Source organism: Chelonoidis abingdonii, chromosome 4 (genome assembly GCF_003597395.2).
Source record: "Chelonoidis abingdonii isolate Lonesome George chromosome 4, CheloAbing_2.0, whole genome shotgun sequence".
Taxonomy (NCBI): Eukaryota; Metazoa; Chordata; order Testudines; family Testudinidae; genus Chelonoidis; species Chelonoidis abingdonii.
The window spans coordinates 91,174,121-91,197,283 of NC_133772.1; the positions used below are offsets into that span (position 1 = coordinate 91,174,121).

General features: G+C 46.2%; 1 protein-coding gene and 1 long non-coding RNA gene across 2 annotated transcripts; one reads left to right on the plus strand and one right to left on the minus strand.

The window, feature by feature from the left end:
* Positions 1-3,138: 3,138 nt before the first annotated feature.
* On the minus strand, positions 3,139-6,470 carry CHAC1 (ChaC glutathione specific gamma-glutamylcyclotransferase 1). Its single transcript, XM_032769050.2, has 3 exons — positions 6,145-6,470; positions 5,532-5,567; positions 3,139-4,652 (listed from the first exon to the last, which is right to left on the minus strand). The coding sequence occupies exons 1-3, from the start codon at positions 6,343-6,345 to the stop codon at positions 4,248-4,250; spliced, it is 642 nt and encodes a 213-aa protein (XP_032624941.1). The 5' UTR covers positions 6,346-6,470; the 3' UTR covers positions 3,139-4,247.
* Positions 6,471-6,740: 270 nt separating this feature from the next.
* LOC116818281 (uncharacterized) lies at positions 6,741-20,015 on the plus strand. The gene is made up of 6 exons (XR_012655802.1): positions 6,741-6,808; positions 10,366-10,471; positions 10,793-11,154; positions 17,101-17,181; positions 17,877-17,978; positions 19,609-20,015. It is a non-coding gene; the product is annotated as an uncharacterized LOC116818281 (long non-coding RNA).
* Positions 20,016-23,163: the final 3,148 nt, after the last annotated feature.

Genomic DNA, 23,163 nt, shown 5'->3' on the forward strand with positions numbered 1-23,163 from the left:
GTGGAAATTCCAGAAAGCTAATGTTGTGCCAGTACTCTAAAGGGGGAAAGAGGATGACCTGAGTAATTACAGTCCAGTCAGACTAGCATTGATCCTGGGGAAGACAATCGACTGCCTAATACAGGACTCAGTTTAATGAAGAATGTTAATTAATGCACATCAGCATGATTTATGGAAAATAGAGCCTTTCAAACCAACTTCATTTTTTTTGAGACTACACATTTGACTGAGAAAGGTGATAGTGTTGATGTGCTGTACTTAGACTTCTGTAAGGCATTTGACCTGACATTTTGAATACAAAACTAGAATGATACAAAATTAATGTGGCACACACATTAAATGGTTTTAAACTGAGCTACCTGATTGGTCTCAAAACATAATTGTAAATGGCAAATTGCTGAGCAGGCACGTTTCCAGTGCAGCCCTGCAGATCTATGCTATCTAACATTTTTATCAATGACCAGGAAGAAAACAAGATCATCACTGATAAAGTTTGCAGATTACATAAAGATTTTGGGAGTGATAAATAATGAAGAGGGCACATGATACCACTACAGAGCAATCTGGATCACTTAGTAAACTGGACACTAACAACTGCTATGCATTTTAATATGACCCACTACGAAGTTATGCATCTAGGAACAAAGAATGTAGGCCATACTTACAGACTAGGATAGGGTATGGTGAGGGACTAACCTGGAAACCAGTGACTCTGAAAAGGATCTGGGGGAAGGGGTCTGGTTTTATGGTAAATAATCAGTTGAACATGAGCGCCTGCTGTGATGCCACAGGCAAAAGGGCTAATGTGATCCTTGAATGCCTAACAGGAATCTTGAGTAAGAGTAGAGAAGTGATTTTACCTCTGTTGCACTGATATGACTGCTGCTGGAATGATGTATCCAGTTCTGGTGCCCACAATCCAAGAATATTGTTGATAAATTGGAGAGGGCTCAGAAGAGCCAAGAGAATGATAAAAGGGATTGCAAGACGTGCCTCATAGCGATAATCAGATTGAACTCCTTGACTCTGTTTTAACAAAGAAAAGATTAAGGGACTCTGGCCTAAGCGTGGATGTCTACTCAGCAATTTTATATCCCCATAGCCTCAATGCTGCGTCCCAGGCCAGGGCCGCCGGGGCGGGTAATTGGCCCCGGGCTCTGCAGCGGCCCCCATGAGAGTTTTTCGGGACCCCTGGAGCGGGGTCCTTCACTCGTTCTGGGGGCCCCGGAGCTGCTTCTGCTCCCGGTCTTCCTGGTGGGGGGGGGTCCTTCTGCTCCGGGGCGGAAGGCCCCCCCCAGCAAATTACTGCTGAAGCGGGACCTGCCGCTGAAGTGCAATCCGGTCTTCAGCGGTAATTCGGTGGCAGGGGGCCCTTCCGTTCCGGGACCCACCGCCGAAGTGCCCTGAAGTACCGCGGCGGGGGCCCCCCGCCACCGAACTACCGCTGAAGTGCAGACTGCACTTTGGCGGCGGATCCTGCTTCGGCGGTAATTCGCCGGCGGGAGGCCCCCGCCGCGGGTCTTTGGGACACTTCGGCGGCGGGTCCCGGAACGGAAGGGCCCCCTGCCGCCGAACAGGGCCGGTTCTAGACATTTCGCTGCGTGGGGGGCGCCCTGCAGCTTGCCGGTCCCATGGCTCCGGTGGACCTCCCGCAGGCGTGGCTGCCGATGCTCCACCAGAGCCGCGGGACTAGCGGACCCTCCCCAGGCACGCCTGTGGAAGGTCCACCGGAGCCGCCTGCCGCCGACGGCCCCAGGAATCCTCTGGGCAGCCCTGTCCCAGGCTGATGTGGGCCAGCTGCATGGATTTTGTTGCAGTGAAGACATAGCCACACTGTCATGGCTAAATTACAAGGTGCAACAGATTGCTGAGCATGAATAGCTAATGCATATTTCAAGGGAACCACTGAATGTCAAGCGGCCAGTTAACAGCCTTCCAGTCAGGGGTTAGTGTGTTAGAGGTTGTAATAAGCAGCCACACTGTCTCTTTTCAGTGTCTTTGGACAGCTCTGGAATCTGAGGGCAATTTATGATGATTATACATTAAATTGTTTCCAATGCTTCTATCTTCCTCTTTGCCTGTATTTCTCCCTGGTACAAGCAAAACATGTTTTAGCTAGTTACATCTCTTGTTCAGCTGCTTCTTGGAAATGGTAGGGCAGCCTGTTTCTCCTTTCTTGGCATCCTCCCCAAGCTTGAGCTGCATTTCTGTGCCTGGCCTTTATGCTCAGGAGCACTGCTTTGGAGCTTACAGCAACCAGCCCTTAGGATCAGCAGACTAGAGGTGGATGGAGAGAGAATTATCTCCTTTTCCTTTGACAGGTGTGGTTCTTCTGCTAGCATTGCAGGGGAAAGTCACATCAGTACTATCAGACTGCACTTATTGCTTACACCATAGAGGATGGCAAGCACACTTTGAGATGGGACTTTAAAAAAAAAAAATAGGAATGGGAGTAGTAGGTGGTAGCCACCAGCTCTTAAACTAAGGTCTTGTCTACATTACTGGCTGGATCAAGGGACAACGATCAAATCAAGCATCGGTTGATTTATTGCATCTAGACTAGATGCAATAAATCGACTGCCCAGCACTCTCCTGTCTCTGCTACTCTACCAGGGTGAAAGCCACAGTCAACAGGGGAGCATTAGCTGTCAACTTACTGCACTGAAGACACTGCAGTAAGTAGATTTAAGTACATCGACTTCAGCTACGCTATTCACATAGCTGAAGTTGCTTAACTTAGATAAANCTCTGGGAAAAGATGAAAGGGAGACAAACAGGGATGACATACATTTTGGTAGGGACTAGTATTATGGTGACCAGATGTTCCGATTTTATAGGGACAGTCCCAATTTTGGGTCCTTTTCTTATATAGGTTCCTATTACCCCGCACCTCCTGTCCTGATTTTTCACACTTGCTATCTCATCACCCTAAATCCTCCCCTCCCCCCCCATGTAGACTAGGCCTAAGTAAGGAGAGAATAGTGGAATTAGTGTGTGGGGCAGTGGGGGACTAGTGTTAGTCTAATTGTTTTAATGTAGTCACTCACGTGCAGGATAGTCTCTTGGTGTGTGCCATTAGCTTCTAATCTCCCCCACCCCCAAATGCATAAGCTTTGCTGCTTAAAAGAATCCATCAGGTTTGTTTTTCATTTTAGTGTCAGTTGGTTTATTACTGGGCACAATACAGTTTCACTTTCTCATACACACAAGCCACAGTAACATGTCAGACAAACATTTCTTCTCCCCTATCATGGTTAAACTGTTTAAAAAACAAGACTAGTCCATGTTGGCAGAGCCTGTTGAGAAGGATTCTATTACCATACCTTGCAATAGCAGCAGCTCTGTCACAAACACTATTTAACAGCAGGGAACCTGCTGGGTGAAGCTGATGAGTTTAGTCTTTACAGCTTCATCAGCTTCCTTCCCCACTCAACACTGTCAGGACAGCTTTTTCTCCATGTGTAAACTCAAGGTCCAGTAAGAGGCTCATACCTGTGTGCCACACCCTGCACTGCAGGGCATGAGCTGTTATAACAGCAGACAGACATTCCCCCTCTTAAGGAAATATATATTACTACACATTACAGTAAATACATCTTCAAGTTGCAAAAGTAAGTGCATTGGTTCTGTCCCTTTGAGACATATATAAGGAGGTAGGACTCATAAGAACCTATAGAGGCAAATTAGTTTTATATTGCACAGGAGCCCTAGCATTATACTTTAAAGTCCAGTCACTGTACTGGAGATAGGAGAGGGAAGAAAGAGGAGGTCTCGTTTGATACCAAGCATGCTCGTGTCCCCACCACTGTACAAGTGGCTTTGCCAGTCTGAGGTAGAGTGACCGTTATACTGTGAAACACTGCAGTCAAGTCCAGCTCAACTGGTGTCCAAAATAAAAGTACACTGAAGAGGACAGTATCCTCTGTCTCTCTAAAAGAAGAGGAGTGAACATCATACTGTTCACATTTGACTGCCACAGAACCAAGCCTGGCAGTGAAAACTCACCACTCATGATCCTCACACCCAGCTCGGAGACCAGAAATGGTCACCATGGTTTCCACAGGTGGTGAGTGTGGCAGCTCAAGTATGCTTGTAGCAGTTTCCTCACCCCCAACTACTTGCTCACTGTCATGCTTATGTCTCCCCCAGTCCAATGTATTTTTTCCTTGCTTTCCTTTCCCCTCATGTCTTTGATATTTTCAAATGAAGACGCCTCTCCTTTCAACCCTCTGGGATAGGAGTCTCATTCACACCTCCACTAAAGGCTCCTCAGCTTGGCATAGACAGGGCAGGATGGAAACAAGGGCCTCCTCAATGGAAAACAAGTGTTCGTCCTCCACCTGGGGACAAAAGTAGCGCATGAAGTCTGCCAGTCGCAGCAGATACTCTATGTTGTGTCCAGACCGACCACTTGAGACAATGATCTGGGCTGCAATGTCCTCTTCAGACGCTGGGCCAAGGTAGGTGGGGTTCTGGGGTGTAGCAATGTAAACTAGGGCCAGGATGGGTTCATCAGCCTCTTTATCCTGGGGGTGAAACTTCACTAGTTTGGTGTCATAGCCTCCCAGGACTGCTTCTCGCATGTTCAAGTACTGGAGTGATGTAGCAATCTGCTCTCCACGAACTTCATAGGCAATACCCCATGTGCATGCCTGAAATTACAAGTGAAGGTTATTTGTTGCTGCAGATACAATGCAACAGATGCACCAGCATTTCCTATACAAAACCTTTTGTTTCAGGATGCATGGTCACCCTGTCTAGTTAAACAATGGGAACAAGGCCTGAAAAGACAATCAGGCATCTGAGAAGGGATGGCACAACTGATCCAAGGAAAAGGATGGAGGAAGATATGGTCTCCTTCTTCTGTTCTTCAAGGGAGCAAAGAATAGTTGCCTCTGTCTTTCAAAGTCACAAAGTGCAAAATTCAGCTCTTGGTGTATGCCATTGAAATAAGAAAAACTGGCCCCAGAACACTCCCAGCAGCCTGGTATTCTTTCACAGGGCAAAAAGGCTTTCTACTGACTAGTTTATTCTGGAGGGGCAAATCTAGTGTCCACTTTCATCTTGCAGGACAAGGGACCAAATTAATCCCTGGTGAAAAGCATCAAAGTGAGTGTGAGTATATTACTGATTAATCTAGCACAGCATGTCCCATTTAATTTAATTTCCCAGGTCTCTAGTTTTAACTCTAACCTTCTTTGGTTGAATGGTCTAAAGTAGTATCTGCAAGTCCCTCACTTCCAGCTGAGTGTGCTGACTAAAAAAATATGAACTCCAGCAAGGCCATCATGTTAATTTATACTAACCCACAAAACTGTATCCTACGGTTGTTTTACCATTATTATGGGATACAGTTGCCAAGGGATTACCACTGCCATGTAGTTAATGATAGAGATGTTGATTAGCTAGTGAAATAGTCTAGTATCATTACTGCGGGAGTAATCCAACTAAAGCCACACAATAAACCTGAATAGCAGCAACAATAGGTTTAATATATTTTGTTATAAGAGATGCTAGATGTAGATACTTACATCATAATCCTCCTGGAGCGTAACCACACGGCCAGGCTACAGGGGGGAGAGAAACATTTTAGAAACCAGATCAAGTACCAAGTCACCAGTACAGGCAAGCTAGGATGATACAGCCCTCCTGACACCTACTGCAGCGCCAGGTACCGCCATTACACTGCAAGTCACTGCAGGTCCATGAGACACCAGCAGCTGCAGGGCACCCAGCATCATAGTGATGGCACCAACTTCAGACAGGGTATGGGTTGTGCCAGGAGGCACAGCAGGGTGGGAAGGAGGCAGATTTTCCCCCCTAAGATTATTAGATCTGGAGCTGAATTTATAAACAGCTGAATCCTGAGAGAGTCTGGGCAGGTGCCTTTATCAGTAAAAAAGGGACACTTCCAGCAGAGGTATCTAGCCCATCCCAACCGGGCACTGACTGCTCCAAGGGCAGGTAGATGCCAAGGGGTGGCTTTCATTAGCCACTTCCTGACACCCCCCATGCCCATGGCAAGGCGCCAGAGATTCACGCCCAGGGTTACCCACCTTCGCCCCCCGCCCCCACCCAGGGCCCGCACTCCCTCCTTGTGCCCTCGTCCCGCCCCCCAGCAGCCGGGGTCCGATCCCCCTTTACCATCTTCTCGTTGCCGCGGTGGAAGGTGTCTCCCTGCCAGAAGCGGCGGCTGTAGCCGCGGATGAAGCCCACCTTCCTGGAGCTGAACTCGAAGTCGGGTCTCCACACCAGGGAGCCGTAGCCGAAGATCCAGAGGGGAGTTTTCTGCTCCCCAGCATCCTCCTGCGCCTGGCGCTCCGCGGGCGGCGGGTCCCGCTTCATCGCCCCGCTGCACGGGCTCAGCAGGCGGGGGCGCGGGCCGCTGGCGGGTGCAGCAGCGCTGCAGCAGGCTCCCGAGGCTGCTGCACGGAGGCAGCCCCAGCGCGGGGTCGGGGCGGCTCTGTTCAGCCGGGGGCTCCAGTGGCGGGGAATTGCGCTACCAGGCACTGAGCGAAACGCCGGCAGCTCCAGCCTTTAAACCCCAGCCCGGCGCAAGCTCCGCCCACCTGTCACAGTGAGGTGCGCTAGGAAGGGGCTCGTTGTCGCCGCATCCAATCAGCGGCCCCTGATCCGGTCCTTTTCCTCCATGCGGAATTGTGATTGAGAGGAAGAGCCTTCAGTCCCTGCGGAGCTCGCTCGCTGATTGGTCGAATGCTGACTCCTGTATCAATCCGGGATGATGCAACGGAACAGGGATCTTTCGCCGGGCCGTGCGTAGAGGAAAGCCGGCGGCGGATTGCATCAGGTAGCCAGGCCATGGCGAGAGGCGGGGGCGGGACAGATGTGGGGCAGTAGGAAAAAGGCGGGCTCGTGGAACGCTCATAGCTTGGACTGGTCCAAGCCTCACAGTCGGTTCACTGCCTGTCTCTGGCCCTCACTCTCTAAAATGGGCGGAATCATACTTCCCTGTAGGACAGCCTAAGCTAAGTATCAGAGGGGTAGCCCTGTTAGTCTGGATCTGTAAAAGCAGCAAAGAATCCTGTGGCACCTTACAGACTAACAGGCGTTTTGGAGCATGAGCTTTCGTGGGTGAATACCCACTTTGTCAGATGCATGTAGTGGAAATTGCCAGGGGCAGGTATATTTTGTATATATATGCAAGCAAGCTAGAGATAATGAAGTTAGTTCAATCAGGGAGGATGAGGCCCTGTTCTAGCAGTTGAGGTGTGAAAATCAAGGGACGAGAAATTGGTTTTGTAGTTGACTAGCCATTCACAGTCTTTGTTTAATCCTGAGCTGATGGTGTCAAATTTGCAGATGAACTGAAGCTCAGCAGTTTCTCTTTGAAGTATAATCCTGAAGTTTTTTTGCTGCAGGATGGCCACCTTAAGGTCTGCTGTAGTGTGGCCAGGGATGTTGAAGTGTTCTCCTCAGCCTGGACCATTCCACACGAGAGATCCACTTCCTGGACACTACAGTGCACATAAGTGATGGTCACAAACACCACCCTATACTGGAAACCTACTGACCGCTATACTTACCTACATGCCTCCAGCTTCCATCCAGGACACATCACACGATCCATTGTCTACAGCCAAGCCTAAGATACAACTGAATTTGCTCCAATACCTCAGACAGAGACAAACACCTACAAGATCTCTATCAAGCATTCTTAAAACTACAATACCAACCTGGGGAAGTGAGGAAACAGACTGACAGAGTGAGACGGGTACCCAGAAGTCACCTACTACAGGACAGGCCTGTGACGAAGTGGGGGGTTTTCTTGGGGTTTTCTGTGTTTTCCAGTGGTTTGCATGCACAGGGGGTGGGACTCAGCATCCCCGGGTGTTACTGATTTAACGAGAAGAGAGGGAGTTTGTTGTTACAGAGGACCGGAGAGGGAACTCGGGACCCCGGCCGATCCTGAAGCAAATACTCACCAGCAACTACACACCACACCACAGAAACACTAACCAGGAACCAATCCCTGTAACAAACCTCATTGCCTACTCTGTCCCCATATCTACTCTAGTGACACCATCAGAGGACCCAACCACATCAGCCACACCATCAGGGCTCATTCACCTGCACGTCTACTAATGTTATATATGCCATCATGTGCCAGCAATGCCCCTCTGCCATGTACATTGGCCAAACTGGACAGTCTCTATGTAAAAGAATAAATGGACACAAATCGGACATCAGGAATGGTAACATACAAAAGCCAGTAGGTGAACACTTCAATCTCCCTGGACATTCTATAACAGATTTAAAAGTAAGCTCTATTCTTGAACAAAAAACGTCAGAAACAGACTTCAAAGAGAAACAGCCGAACTAAAATTCATTTCCAAATTTAACACCATTAATTTGGGCTTGCATAGGGACTGGGAGTGGCTGGCTCATTACAAAAGCAGCTGTGCCTCTCCTGGAATTGACACCTCCTCATCTATTATTGGGAGTGGACTATATCCACTCTGATCGAATTGGCCCTGTCAACACTGGTTCTCCACTTGTGAGGTAACTCCCTTCTCTTCATGTGTTATTATATAATGCCTGCATCTGTAACTTTCACTCCATGCATCTGAAGAAGTGAGATTTTTTTACCCACAAAAGCTTATGCTCAAATAAATCTGTTAGTCTTTAAGGTGCCACCGGACTCCTTGTTGTTTTTACTGGGAGAGAAGGGCTAGGATGGAAGCAGTACTGGTTTAATGTAATAGGATGAGGGTAATAGTGGAGGGGGTGGGGCTGGTGGAAATGCTGGGCATAGGAGAATGAATGAGAGAGTGCCAGATGAATTAAATAATAATCAACGTTATTACAGTAGCATCTAGAGAGCACAACTGAGATTAAGATGGGGTATTGTTAGATTAATGGGATAGGAGTAGTCAGTATTGGATTAATTAAATTATATAGGAAAAGTGTCCTAAGGGAATTGTTTGAAGTTCCAGGGTTTGCAACATTTTAAACTGAACTAGACCAAGCACAGGAACACACCCTGATGAAACAACCCTGCAATGATCTAAAAGCAGTTTACATACTCTGTGTCTCTAATATCAAGCCACCTTTAATAAGCATACTACCTGGATGATTCTGATAAACAGATCAGAAGTAAAATAATTAAAAATGCTGACACTGAAATTATCATGTTGATCTATAGGCCAGATTTCCCCGTGATGCTCTGGTAGTCATTCTAAGAAGAAAAAATGCTAGCCTGCTAGGAATACATATTTTCAGTGATGTACTGTATTAAACAAATACACATACTTATGTTAACAAAATTTTGATTGACTTACCAAAAAGATACAAGTTAATAACAAATGTCTGTATATGAAAATGAGGAAGGAATAAGACTGAAATTGTAAATGGGACTGGCAATAGGAAGGTCAATTTGTAAACCAAATTCAAAACTAGGATTAGACAAATTGTGCAAGCTAAACTGTCTTGTCTTCAGCCTGCAGGAATGGGTTTTCACAGATTGTGATGATGTCTCTCTCTTTCTGTTATGTGCTGTCTAATTAACTAATTATATTAATAAATCTAATTAAGCTTACTTATGCTCTTTAATTACTGAATAAATTCTAACCTTATTAAAACTGATTGATTACAATTTGGCAACAGTCGGTAGCCTAGGTATTAACAATCTATTTTTTCAATGAATGGGAGCTCTTCAGATTGCTCTTAGAACTACTGAGGTTATGCCATAGATGAATTTGTTACATTCTATAGCTACAGCCTCATGTAAATAGAAGATCACTTCAAATTCAGAAGGTTTCTATGTAATCATATGAGTTTGACATTTATCTAAAAGAAAGCACTAATTTTAGTGATATTAGTAGAGCCACTAAAGAAAACCTAGCTTTTTTCATCAGTAAACCTCACAAACACCTTACAGAGGTGGTAAGCCTAATTATTCTCATTTTACAGACAGGAAAACTGCGGTACAGAATAGTGATATGAATTGACTAAGGTTACCAAGCAGGCCAATAGCCAAGTCAGGAATAGAACCCTGATCTTTCAGGTCCCTGTCCAGGGTTCTGTCCACTACAGGGACTTGTCTGGTGCCATGGTGCATTCTGACTTAATTTAAACCTGGTCCAAAATACCATTTATTTTTCTCAATGATTTGTTTAGGAACATTCATCATATTGTGATAATGCCATAGAATGTGTAACATTGCCTTAATGCCCATGCAAAATTCTTCAGACCTCCAGCAGGCACCTTCTTCACAGCTGTGTGGTGGTGAGTGCATGGCCCTCAGGTGAGTTCTGTGAGCAAAAGAGTTGCCCAAAGTATTTGTGATTGAGAACTGTGGTTCAACATTCTTCCATGAAACAAACAGTGATTTTTTTCCCCACTTAGCTTTAAGGACATGGAGTGACAACCTGGCAGAGGTCAACCTTCAGAAGATGGGGCCTGTGTCACCTGTTTGCAAAATTAGATGTGGTGCCCATTAAGATAGTTGCAGGTGAGCAAGGGATATTCAGGCAGGGGCTTTAATGCTTTGCTGTATGCTGCATATAAATGGAAGGGATTTCTGCTACTGAGCAGGCTGTAGAAGAGATTCACTTTGCAGTGACACTGGTTTAACCAACATCAGTGCTCCCCGAGAGAGCAAATCATCTTCTCAACACCTCTCTGCATTGGGGCCTCAGTGAAATAGTCTTCTCACAGGTTTGTGTTGCCCCCATAATGGAGATTCTAGTAGTAGTCAGGGATTGGAAAGCCTAATTCACCCTACTGCAGCAATCTGAGTGCTTGTACTGATGTTCTCCTCTTACGCTTACAGAAGCTGAGGGCCTGCAGTACAGCAGACCTATGCATCTGAGGACGTCTAGGCCTACCCTGTATGCTTTAAGCCCTGAGATAAATATCTCCATTCTATCCTACTGAACATGTTCTTCACATCTAGAAAAGTGGAGATGACAGTGTAATTGGAAAGTCCACTCTCCTAATCCTGAGCTGTACAGAGCACTGGCAGTTCCAAGGGGAGCTACAGGTGCTGATCAGGCCCAAAACGGGAGATCTCTAAATGGGAGCTACATTTCTCACCGAGAAAAGAACAAGTGGAAGAGACAGACTAGTGTGAGCATGCATTTCTCTGTCCATATGCAGATGTTTTGCCATATTGGCAATATTTTGAGTTCCATGGTAAGTACATATTGACAATTGGCAAAATCTCGGTGGGCTCAAGTTGGGAGGAGATTGAAGAAATCAAGACTTTGCTGTGATCTGCAGCAAGAACATGCTCCTTCTCTGCGCAGAGAAAGTACTATTGGGGGGATTCTGCATCTGATGTTTCACAACAGCAGGTGATCATTGTTGGCCAGATTGAGAGCCCCTTACTTGCAATGATAAGCAGTTGTTCACATGAGGAGTCCTGTTGTAACAATTTATATAGGTAGCTGTTCATCAGTATTCAGGGTTTACATTCTGGCCCTGTGTGTTTCCCAACAGAGGTTGTGAGATGACAAGAGTCTATTATCTTATTTAAGTGGAAGCAAGAAATGAACATTGGAACGTGGCAGGCAGGAGGCTGGAGCTGTCACTTAGCTCTCCTTGTTCTCCAGCCTGGTCACACACATGCAAGACTCTAACCCAGCAATGGATGATTAATTGCTGGACATAGCAAAGTCTAGGTGGTCAGTCAGAAGGGCTACAAACTGGAGAACAGGTTAGTTTTGCAGACAAGTCTTCCATTGTCCAGGGCTGGCTCCAGCTTTTTGCTGCCCCAAACGGTGAAGAAAAAAAAATTAAAACAAACAAACGATTGTGCAGCTGACGACGAGTGAAGAGAGGGAGAGTGAAGGACTCACCGCCAAACTGCTGCCGAAGAACCAGACGTGCCGCCCCAACAATGGCGGAATGCCACCCCTTTCTATTGGCTGCCCCAGGGACCTGCTTCTTTCGCTGATACCTAGAGCTGGCCCTGCCATTGTTAGACTATCTGGCACCAAAGTGCCCTTGCAGTTCTCGTCTCCATGCTGATGGGTGTATGAGTGTGGGCAATGGAGGCATAAGAGAAAAAATGTTAATTTATTTGCAAAGTCTCCTGTCCTAGATTTTACCTGCCACAGTCTGTTTAACTTCAGCTGAGATCATTAACTGGCTGTGTTTAATCATTAAGCAGTTAATATTAACCTCTAAGTGAAGCAAAAGCCTCCATTATCAGCCCAGGTCAGGAGTAATGATCTTAAGTGAAGCAGAGGGAATGTTAAAGTTCAGTTTGGTGCTTGGAAACTGTTATAAATTAGGGCATTACATAGGCCAACTGTACCAATACAGGCAAGTCAGGCCTCAGTTTCCCATACAGGCCCCAGGGCTGATGAAGTTGCTCATCTTCTCCACCAGGGTTCAGACCAACAGTCACCGCCTCCCCACCTTGGAAAGGAATATTGTCCCTCTCAGAGTTCATTGAAGCCCTGGCATAATTTTAATACAAGTAATAACATTCTCCAGCCCCCAGAGTAAGACAGGTTAAAATGAAGCAGGTCTCCATCCCCACTGTAGGCTGCCTACCCAAGAGTCAGCCTCAGCACCTATTTCATTTCTCAGTTCCTTTTCCCCTTTCCAGGGCCCCACCCTTCAGGCCACGTACATCACTGTTAACAGGCCCTCTTCTTCAAGCCCTGTACACCTATTCCAGTGGCTCCACACCTCGGCCACCTTCATGCTTGTTAAAACTTTTCTCCCCCACAGCCCTCAACTCAGGGCTTCTGCAGGCTGGCTCCTGCAGTGTGCCACTCCCTAGACCCCCTTCACCAACACCTACAAATCTTACCTCTGCTGAGCATTGTCTCATGGGAACCTCCCTCCAGAATTAATCTTCCTTTACTGGGCTCAGCCTATCCTGACTGAGCTGGGTCTTCCACTTTGCTTACTGGCCTCTGTCTGAGCTGTCAACACAGCACATTCTCCAACTCTGGCCAGTTCTTAGCCAATGCAGAGAGCGTGCTGTGGGTATCTGCACCAGCAATTCTCAAGACTGCTCTCTCAAGTCTCACACAGTTCCCTGCAACGCCTTCCTACCACCCCCTCCCCCCACCCCCAACACACGCACACTTTTTTTCCTTTTCCTGGTGGAGCAGATTTGACTGGATAGTCTATTGTCACCACCAATTATACCTCTTAATTACATAGCAGTTTATATTCTCTCATTGTGCTAAGAGGAGAGATATGTGTGCAGGAATAAATCAAATGGGTGCCGAGGAGCCAATCTGGAAAAAGACTAGGAGATCTGGCCTCTGCTCTGTGCATGTGTAAATGGTGATGGCTATTAGCATTAGTGATACTAATGCTTATATGTTCATACTGCAGGGAGAGCAGACCTCCAAGCTAAAGCACATGGATGTTATAGATGCCAAGATAAACAGACAGGTGCAAAGGGGAGATATGAGGACAATGATGTCATGGAGTGTTGAGGAGATGGATGCACATACAGGGATAAAGCAGAAGGGGATAAAGGAGATGGAAAACTGTAGAAATCTGGCAGTTTATTATTGCCAGTCAGACAGCTAATGGAAAGGAATGTCATTGATATGTTAACAGTGGAAGAATTAAAACACATCCAATCCCAGGCTCACTGACATTTCAGAAGGAGAAAAAGACAATTGTCGATTTAGGTTTTGCAGCATGAAACTGGTTTTCTCAGGCTATAGAGGAAAAAAGACCTGGTTTATATTTAGCAGTAAACACATTGCTCCCTCAGGGCAAACATTCTGTGTGTTAGTCTCAGATGACTGATGCATAAGTACCAACACTGGTTAGGATTCAGTGCAGCTGTGAATCACTGCAGAGCAAGAGAACCACAAACAGGTCTGGTATGATGCACAGGAACAGATTGTAACAGGAATAGTTATCTTCAGCTCGAATTTCAGGTCTGTAAAAACGTATCTCGACAAGCCATGGGTGTGCATGGATTGGAATATGTGTTCTTGTTATTAAGAAAGGGACTGTACTGTACAGAGATCACTGACAGTGAGATAACACAGGGAGTCCTAGGACAGGAGGAACATTGGCCCATTTCCATCCACCCTGCTTGGCATTGCTTTCCCTTCTCTGCAGGGAAGAGAGGAGAGAAGAGAGAATTTCAACACACATTTACTTCTCTCCCCTCCGGCTTCAGTGGCTATGCTTGGTTTGGAAGTGACTCACAGATTCATACAAACGTAGGGCTGGAAGGGACCTTGAGAGGTTCCACCAGTGCTTCATGCACTGGGCCAGAGCTGCAAGTGATATAAATTGGCATCGCTTTGTTGATTAGGGCGGAGCTACATTGATTTCCACCAGCCGAGGAGCTGGCTCACTGTCTCTAGTGAGACTGACTCAGTGCAATTCTTATGGCAGCAAGAAATGCTCTTCTGACCTGAATATGGACAGGACAAAAACAAATTGCTATGAACCATCTGCATTTGGTTAGCTTAAACAAACCAAGTGGGAAAGATATTACCACGGCTTCTGAATAAAGGATTGGATGATATAAGATGAAGTGGGGAAGGGTGGGGCATGGTGGCTACATCCAAAGGGATTAGACTTTCATTGGGAATTTTGACTCAGGTGTACAAATAGATTTGAATCAATGTTACTCTGTCCCGAGGGGGGGGACAATAAAAAGAAAGGGCAAAGGTTCACTGGTGATATCCCAGTGTCTTTTTCTAAACCAACTGTAGCGACTGTAGCGCTAGTGTAACATGCTGATTGACAGCTCCGGTGACCAATGTCCTAAGCAGTGAGGCAGGCTTCCCATGCTGTCCTGGGACTGTGGTTCCATCTTAATGATGCCTTGAGTGCTGTCGGCACTCTACAAATAATGAATTATTAATAACTTGGGGGATCCACCCATAAGAGTGAGAGGGGAGTTCAGATTGCTGACGCAGCCAACCCCGAGTCTGTTCACTGATACTGGTGCCAGTGCTAGCTGAGTGTGTAGTTTTTGTGATATTGCGTGTCAATCCAAGAAGTGGCCTGAGACCAACTCATTGCACATAGATCACATGACTCGCCTTCAGCTAGTAATTAATTTTAATCACCTCTAACCTAACCTGAAACTGACCGGTGATCTCATAATGAAAAACTCCATATAATCTATTAGCAATCCCTTGTATGAAAGAGTCTCTGACATCTCAGTGTTTTACCTGGAAATCATCTAAAGAAACCAGTTCTCTTGGAGATGATTCGCTTCTATACAAAAGAATGTCCCAGTTATACTTTTTCCACAATTTTCTCCCCCCCTCACACCCAGGAATCAATGCAGTTTCAGCACTGGTTCTGTAGGCCACGGACTACTTGGACATGCCAGTGTTGCTCTGGCCACATAGTGATAGTTACTCTGTCCTGGAACTGTTATTTCTCAGTCAGCCAGACCACATCTGTGTCCTAGTGCTTACTGTATCCGACTGATCATCTCTTCCAGGCACTGATCCTGTCCTGGCACTCTCAGAGGCCTTATCTGTATGGGTTTGAGCAGTTCTAGAGATCACAGGTTCTCTGAATGAAAAGGGGAACTTGTGCTTTATATTTTTTCACTCTACAGTTCGTCAGTGTAATTTCTTCGTAATGAGCTGAAGAGCTGGTTGATTTTGAAGTGATTTGTCTTAGTTAATTTAAAGAAGGCCACTTGTTGACTTATTAGAACGCTCCATTCCAGTAATATCACTAAAATAAACTGGCCTGTATGGGCAATTAGGATAATAGGCCAGATCCTCAGCTGGTGTAAGTTGTCCTAGCTCCATTGACTTCAGTGAAGATATGTCAATTTACACCAGCTGAGGATCTGGTGCAACATGTCCACAATTCTGCTCTTAGAGCCACAGAACATTTCTCATGACAGATATTAGATCTTCTAAGCCAAGAGTTCTCAAACTTCATTGTACTGCAATCCCATTCTGACAATAAAAGTTACTACACAACCCCAGGACGGGGGAACGAAGCCTGAGCCAAAGTCCGAGTCCCACTCAATGGGGGGCCGGAGGGAATGTGTGGAAAAGCTGAAGCCCAAGGGCTTCAGCCCCAGGCAGGGGGCCTGTAACCTGAGTTCCAACATGAAGGGCTGAAACCCTCAGGCTTCGGCCTCGGGCGGTGGGGCTCAGGCTTTGGCCCTAGGCCCCAGCAAGTCTAAGCTAGCCCTGGCGACCCCATTACAATGGGTCATGACACACTTTGCGGTCCTGACCCATAGTTTGAGAACCACTGTTCTAAACCACAAAGAAATAGGACTTAATTTCTACTGAGATTGAGACATACTGTCAGCGATCAGGAGGACATTAGATTCAGCCTAGTGGGCATAAGCTTAGACTACAGGAGCTTTTTATTAAGAGCACAAATTGCAAAGCTTCATTAGAGAGAAAGAGAGAGTCAAGAGAATATGAACTCTGTAATAAAAGAGAAAATTGAAATTCTTCCTAAATCCACTTCTATGACAAAGAAAACCAAAAATGATTTAGTAAGAGCCAGCATCTTAAAACATCATTATGGATCTGTCACAGGGTAAGATGGGCTTTTATAGCACTCATGTCCTAGCTTTGACCTATGCTTTGCAGTCCCCTCCAAGACCATGTGACTGTGAACCAGGAGCAAGGCCTTTGAAGGAAGCAAGTTAAAAGTCAGGCTCTACCTCTCAGTAATGAAGATAGCTCAAAGTGGCTCTCCAACCACCAGGTGTAAGGAAGTGTTGACTGATTTTTAATCTGGCCAAGAAATCAGCCTAGATTCTCCTCTGTATCTCACATCTGTCATTGGGTTGTTAGCCCCCAAGAAAACTTACAAGGTTAAGATAAACATAAAATAACAGTTTTATCTATAACACAACAGTTAAAACAGTAATAGAGGGATAAATACTAAAGACTTCTTCTATAACTATAGAGGACCAAATATAAACACAGCTGCAGCTGTAACAACAAGGGGCTTAAAGCCCTGACCCAAAACTATATAGAGGACAGGTGATCGGAGCCTACATGTCTCTTTACCATGTCTTGCAGCTTGGTTACAGACACCCACCGACATGATAGGACAGAACACTAAATGCAGGCAGTGACAGCAGGCTCCTGAGGCTGGGACCTCCAGACAGGTAAGTTGACAACTCTGTTCTTCTCTTCATAGACCTTCCACCCTGTGCCGTCGTGTGTCCCTGAGTGAACTGGAACCAAACAGCAGCAGATGGATGGGTATCCTCACATACAGGTATGTACTCTACCCCAGCAACCCTTACTCTGGTACCTGTCTGCCTCTCAGATGGGCAACCCTGTGGGCCTAGAGGCTGGAATTTATACTGCCTTGTTCCTAGGCAGATTAACAGTCACATGACCTGCCTTTAGCAAAAAGGGCACCAAAGGCTGGGGAAGAAGGCCCCAAACATGGATTCCCAACAACAACTAAGAGAAATCCAAGATGGCTATGTGCAGATAATGTAAAAATTGAAAAATAAAGAAAGTTCCCCTACAGAAGGACAGGCAATGAGCTTGAGCAAGTCCTGGGGAGGGTCAGCAGCAGAGTCCCTGAAGGACAGCAACAGCAGGCTGGGGAAGTTCTGTGGGTGCAGGGGTGGTTCCTTGTGGGGAATGAGCTAGGGATGGAGCCCATGAATGGCTTGGCTAAAGAGACCTGAGGAAGGTCAAGGAGGAGATGAGCAACATAAGCAGTAGCCAAGAGGAAAGTGAAGCTGGAGTATATGAGTAACAGGGACAGTTGCTTCTTGAGCCCAGCGTGGAGGGAGGGACTCAGCTCCCCCATACCCAGCTGTGCCACCTAGAGGGGTGAGCTGCAGCTAAGTGGCAAAGGCCTTATGACAGGGTGCGAGCTCAGTCCTCAGAGGGTTAATGTAGCAGATGCTAGGAGTAAGGACGCAGCTAGACTGCTTACCTGCTCCATTACCCCAGGTAATCTAATGAGTGCATCTGGGCCCCAGCTGAGCTGCCTGATTGGCCTAACCCTCCGATTGGCTGAGGGGATCAGCAGACTTGCTCTGAAGGCTGCAACAGGTGAGTACTAGCTGCTCAAAGCATTTGTCCATGGTTATGGTACCTCCTGCCTTGCTGTGTTACAGGTAATCAGGTTCTGATCTCTAAGTCTGGCTCTGACCCTGGATGCCTATTTCTGGCTGCTGACTCCTGCTCCAACCACTGTGACTGCCCATGTCCCAGTCCCTGACAGTTAACTCTGACCTGTTAGAGGCGGTAGGGGAAATCTAAAGGGCTGCCTGGGAGGTAGTAAAGGGAGGAAAGCTGGATGTGAGTAGGAGCATAGCTTACAGCTCTGCATAATTGTGGAGACTGGTGATGGTAGTTGCTGCCTTTGTTTTGTTAGTGCTACTGCTTTTCTGTTGGCAGTCTGTCTACGTTCCCATACTGGTGGCCTGACTGTTTTATTTACTGCTGGGAGATCAGTGTGTCAGCCCACTAGCATCTGCCAGAAAGTGAAATGGTCAAGGCATCAGAACAGGCAAAGGACCTCCCTTACACCAAGGGGAGAAACTTTGTTGTGTAGGGTTGGACTTTTGACTGCTCTGTAAGGGGAAGACTTTTACTTTGATTAGAGGGCCAAAGCACTAAATCACTGAACCACCACAAAGAGACTGTAGACCACTGCTGGGAAAATGAGGCACATAACCATCCAGACAGCAGAGGAAAGCTGCTCCTTCACAGGGTCCCTTCACCTGTACCTTACTACATCCTTCATTGTTTGCAAGAACTATCCCACATCTTGCCTGCTTCACAACATTTGACTGTGCTGGAACGAACACAAGTGAGTGAGTAGCTGCCCACTGTACCCAATGTGTTCACTATTTTGTCAGTTAACTCGAGTGTAACATTCTGCAGATAATCTGGGAAGATACAGGTTAAGGATCAAGGTTCCTAAGTGACTACAGATAGGATTCAGAACTTTAAACTTTAAACTATCAAATTGTTTTATGTAGTGTATATAAGGGAATTAGGATGTGACAGATGTGAGATATTGGAAGTCTGGAAGTGTCAGAACATTGTTATACTGAGGTGTGCCAGATGTTTTTGTAGGCACTGCGATTATTCCTATTCTTGTATACATGTAACACTTAGATATCTGTGTGCATTAGGGATTGTATTCTAGCTCCATGGGGAATGGTCACTGAGCTTCCACCAGGAACTAAAATCTGGGGAGTATAATTAATGCAATTTCTGGGACAGGTAAACAACTCTGGGGAATCCCCCCATGCCTCCTGGGAATTGCCTGTACAGGTTCAGATTAGGTTCAAGAGGTCCAGCAAACAAAGAGAGGGCTCTAGGTATAAATGATCAGCCTGAACTGGCAGGGGGACCCTCATTTGATCCTCAAACTGATATGAAATTGCTTAAAGGATAGGTAACTTGCCAGGGTCTCCAAGTGGAACACAGTGCCATGTTTCTCTTTGGTTCCAGGATGCACACACACCTGCTTTTGCCCTCATTCCTTAAAGAGGCTTTTTAATTTGTGCCTTCAGTGAAAAGCTTCTGGGCTCTAAGCATGTGCCCCCTGGGCTGACTCTAATGTCCTGACACTGAGTATGTCTATGTCTCAGTAGATAAGAGATCAGGAGTTGCAATATCCCTTAGGGAATTCATTTTCAAATACAGGTGAAAGCCCATTTCTTTACAGGTATTAGAGCTTCTAAACCATAATGAGAGAGGTTCTGAGACATTAACAGCTGCAGTAATCACAGATGGGTTGTCTGTGAGTCTCCTAGTTTGTTCTTGGGATGTTGTTGAAGGGGACCTTTGTTTTCAAGTAAGTCAACATGTGTCTTCCTTAAATTAAGCTGTGAACCACTCCAAAATCAATTCTCTTTAGTTTATTATGAAGAAATGCCCCTCACAGGCAGTGTGGAATGAGGAAGTAGAAAGCACAAGTTCCCATCTGTGCTCACAAATGCCACAGCTGCAATGTCTTTAAAAGCACATCCGTTTTATTTCAATATAAACAGAATGAAGCACTTCTTTTCAGTGTCACGGGGTTGGCAGTGGATCTCATTGCATCCTCTGTGTGGTTCTCAGCCTGGTAAATAAAACTTCAGTTGCATCCTCCATGTGTTTTGTCTCTGCACCAAACTCTCAATATGACCATGTGGATTTAGCATGTTCTGTAATGATCATGCTGAAGTGTATTAAGACAGAAATGTAAGGATCATGATGGCATGTCATAATGTTTATTGGAAAATGGTAAACGGGCATGGGACTGCAAAATGCTGATACTGACCTAGCGCAGGGCAAGAACAATATGGGGCTGGTTCCAGATACTAAATCTGTCTGAGTCATTTTCTGCTTCTCTATAGGGAAAAGATTGCATCAAGTCAAAGACACACTTGCACTCCTGCCCTTCCCTGGAAGATGGTGTGGGCTGGATATAGTGGGTTTGGAAGTGAAATTCTAGCAGTGTTACTATACTGTACCTTGTCTGAGTGAGAGACACCAAATGGGAAAGATTCTATCAGCCTGTGGTGGGGTGTTCACCACCCACTTGCCCTGAAAGGGTTAATGCAGACTGAGAAGGGGGCTAATTAACCAGACAGGGCACAGCTGAGGAGAATCACATGACTAAGCAATCCCCAGACTGGGTGAGGGAGCCCAGCTGAGGAGGAACAAGCTGGATTTATAAAGCCGGGAAACTGGAAGCAGAGGGGGCTGCTGGGGAAAACTGCAGTTACTCTCTGGGAGAAGGAGTGAGTGTTTGGTGGCTGTAGATACATATAGCCCGCAGTTACTCCTTGGGAGGAGGGAGTTGGGAGGCTGGCAGACCAAGAGACAGGGAGTGCCAGATGGCAAGGAAAGGGTTTAGGGAAAGGCAGTAAAGTCTAGGAGGGAGCAGACCTTAGCTGTTAAGTAGTGGGTCCCTGAGCCAAAACAGGGAGCAGAGGGCAGGCCTGGGTTCACCTGCCAGCTGCTGAGGAAGTGGCACTATGATACAGTGAATGGGAAGATTGCTTAGGATTGTAGAAGAAAGACATTTGTATCGAGGATGGGGAAAACATGTACAGTGACTTGACCAGAGGGCTAAGTTGCAAAGAGGTGGCAACAGCTCGTGGAGCAAGAGAGCCGTTGTAGACTGCGAGAGAGGGACAGAGAGATGGCATGCAACTGTGGGAAGGGGGTGTCAGCCTCCTGAAGCTAACCCCCAGAATGACTGGGAGGAGGTGCTGGCCCAGTGCTGAGTACAGCACCCTGTCACACAGCTGCATGTTCTTTTCCCACCCAATCAAGAACTGAAGGACAAATAGTTATTCAGATATGAATTCACCTTTTTAGCTTTAAAGATATGAACTGAAAAGACCCTAGGTAGGTTTTGGGTTGAGTGATTGCAGGTGGGAGAAGGTAAAGCTATAGCTGTTGATGAATAAGGTGAAGATTATTTTCAGAGTGTTTTCATAGCCTTGCGGATGGTTCATATGAAATGACAGCTGCAAAGTCTGTCTCCTCCCTTGCCCCTGATACAAGGAAACTCTTTCAGGGAACAGTCTATTGTCCCTCTGGTCAGGGTAGTAGTTAACACCCTGGATTGGCAGCGCATTGCATAGTAGCTAGCTAACGGTCAGCAAAATGATACAGGTTGGTAGTGACTAAAAGTTACAATCTAATGGCTGTGAGGTGGCCTATGAGTTTGATTTCAGCTCCCTGAGGCTCCTTGAAGGTGTGACTAACTACACAAAGGCTACGTCTACACTACAGGATAAATTTGAACTGGCTTAAACCGATTTTATAAAACAGATATTATAAAGTCGATTGTGCGCATCCAGACTAGGCACATTAATTCGGTGGTGTGCGTCCATGGTCCGAGGCTAGCGTCGATTTCTGGAGCAGTGCACTGTGGGTAGCTACTGTAAAATAATGAGGCCAATAACGTCGATTTGTGTCCACACTAACCCTAATCCGATATAGTAATATCGATTTTAGCGTTACTCCTCATTTTGTAGGAGTACAGAAATCGATTTAAAGAGCCCTTTAAATCGATATAAAGAGCAGTGTAGTGTGGACAGGTGCAGCGTTAAATCGATTTAACGCTGTTAAAATCGGTTTAACAGCGTAGTGTAGACCAGGCCAAAGTGCACAACAATGGAGAACCAGGCCTGCAGTAACTAGTATAACACGAAAAGGGCTTGTAAAGAATGCCTTTCTGAACTGCAACAGTGGCAGTTGTTCCCCTCTCCTCCTCCTCTCCCCCCCACCCCGCATCTCAGATAGGAGGGGTGAATTGGTCTAATTGCATGTTAAAAGCACCTAGTGTGGATTTGCTTTGGGATGTGTCCAAGAGATCCTTGGTTCATATGATACCTGTGGATTCCATCATGTCTTGTGCAGCACTGACTCTGGGAATTTTCCCCCACCCTCCCCTGTGAAACTTTGGACATAGCTTGCAAAAGAAATACTAGTTTTCTTTATGAACCATTCCTATATGTGCTGTGCTAGCACGTGTTCTGGAGGCTGATGGTTACTGAGTGGCTGTACCATTCACAATGGAATATCAGAGTCACAATCTGAACATGTGATATCCATAATATTACATAATGATCCTGCTTGGGGGTAATATCTGAGCAGATAAATCATCACTGTGAAATTCTCTAGTACTGATGACACATGTGGCCTCAGGATTACGTCAGGCTAGAGAGCGCTGCCAATCAAACAGCCCAAGCAATTCTACCGGCCCAGTGCCAAGCATGAAGTCTGGCTGAGTCAACTTCTTGCTTGGTATTTTTTCCCCCCACATGTGGGAAAAGACAAGCTCATTACAGCCTTATCTATGCTGGATGCTCCACTTAACACCTCTCAGCTGAAGTCTGCCTTGGAAATACTTCAGTCAAGTGTGAAACCCAGCTTGGTATAGATTGTTCTGCTGAGCAAGGGCTCCCTCCTGCTTCCTGTGCCTGTTATAAAATACCACTCTGACTTTAAAAAGTGATGTGAGCCGCTATCCTCTAAGCTCCAGGGGGAATGATTAATCTGGGGACATATACAGCACCCTTCCTTCAAGATTCTTGCACACTAACTAAGCTTCACAACACCTGTGGGAGGCAACAGATGCTCATTATAGTCTTTAATGTGTGGGTTGTCTACACGCTTTCTGCTGTAATACATTGGACTCTTTCCAGTAACGTGTCCAAACCCTGCAGTCCTTTCTCAGTGAAAGCTCCCAGTGGGCATGGCTACACTTGCCGATGTAGAG

Excerpts from the sequence above, each read along its gene's own strand:
- CHAC1 (XM_032769050.2), bottom strand. The coding sequence starts at position 6,345 with ATGAAGCGGGACCCGCCGCCCGCGGAGCGCCAGGCGCAGGAGGATGCT. Across the intron at positions 5,568-6,144 it reads ACCGCGGCAACGAGAAGATG|CCTGGCCGTGTGGTTACGCT; the intron begins GTAAAGGGGGAT and ends TCCCCCCTGTAG. Across the intron at positions 4,653-5,531 it reads CGCTCCAGGAGGATTATGAT|GCATGCACATGGGGTATTGC; the intron begins GTAAGTATCTAC and ends TTGTAATTTCAG.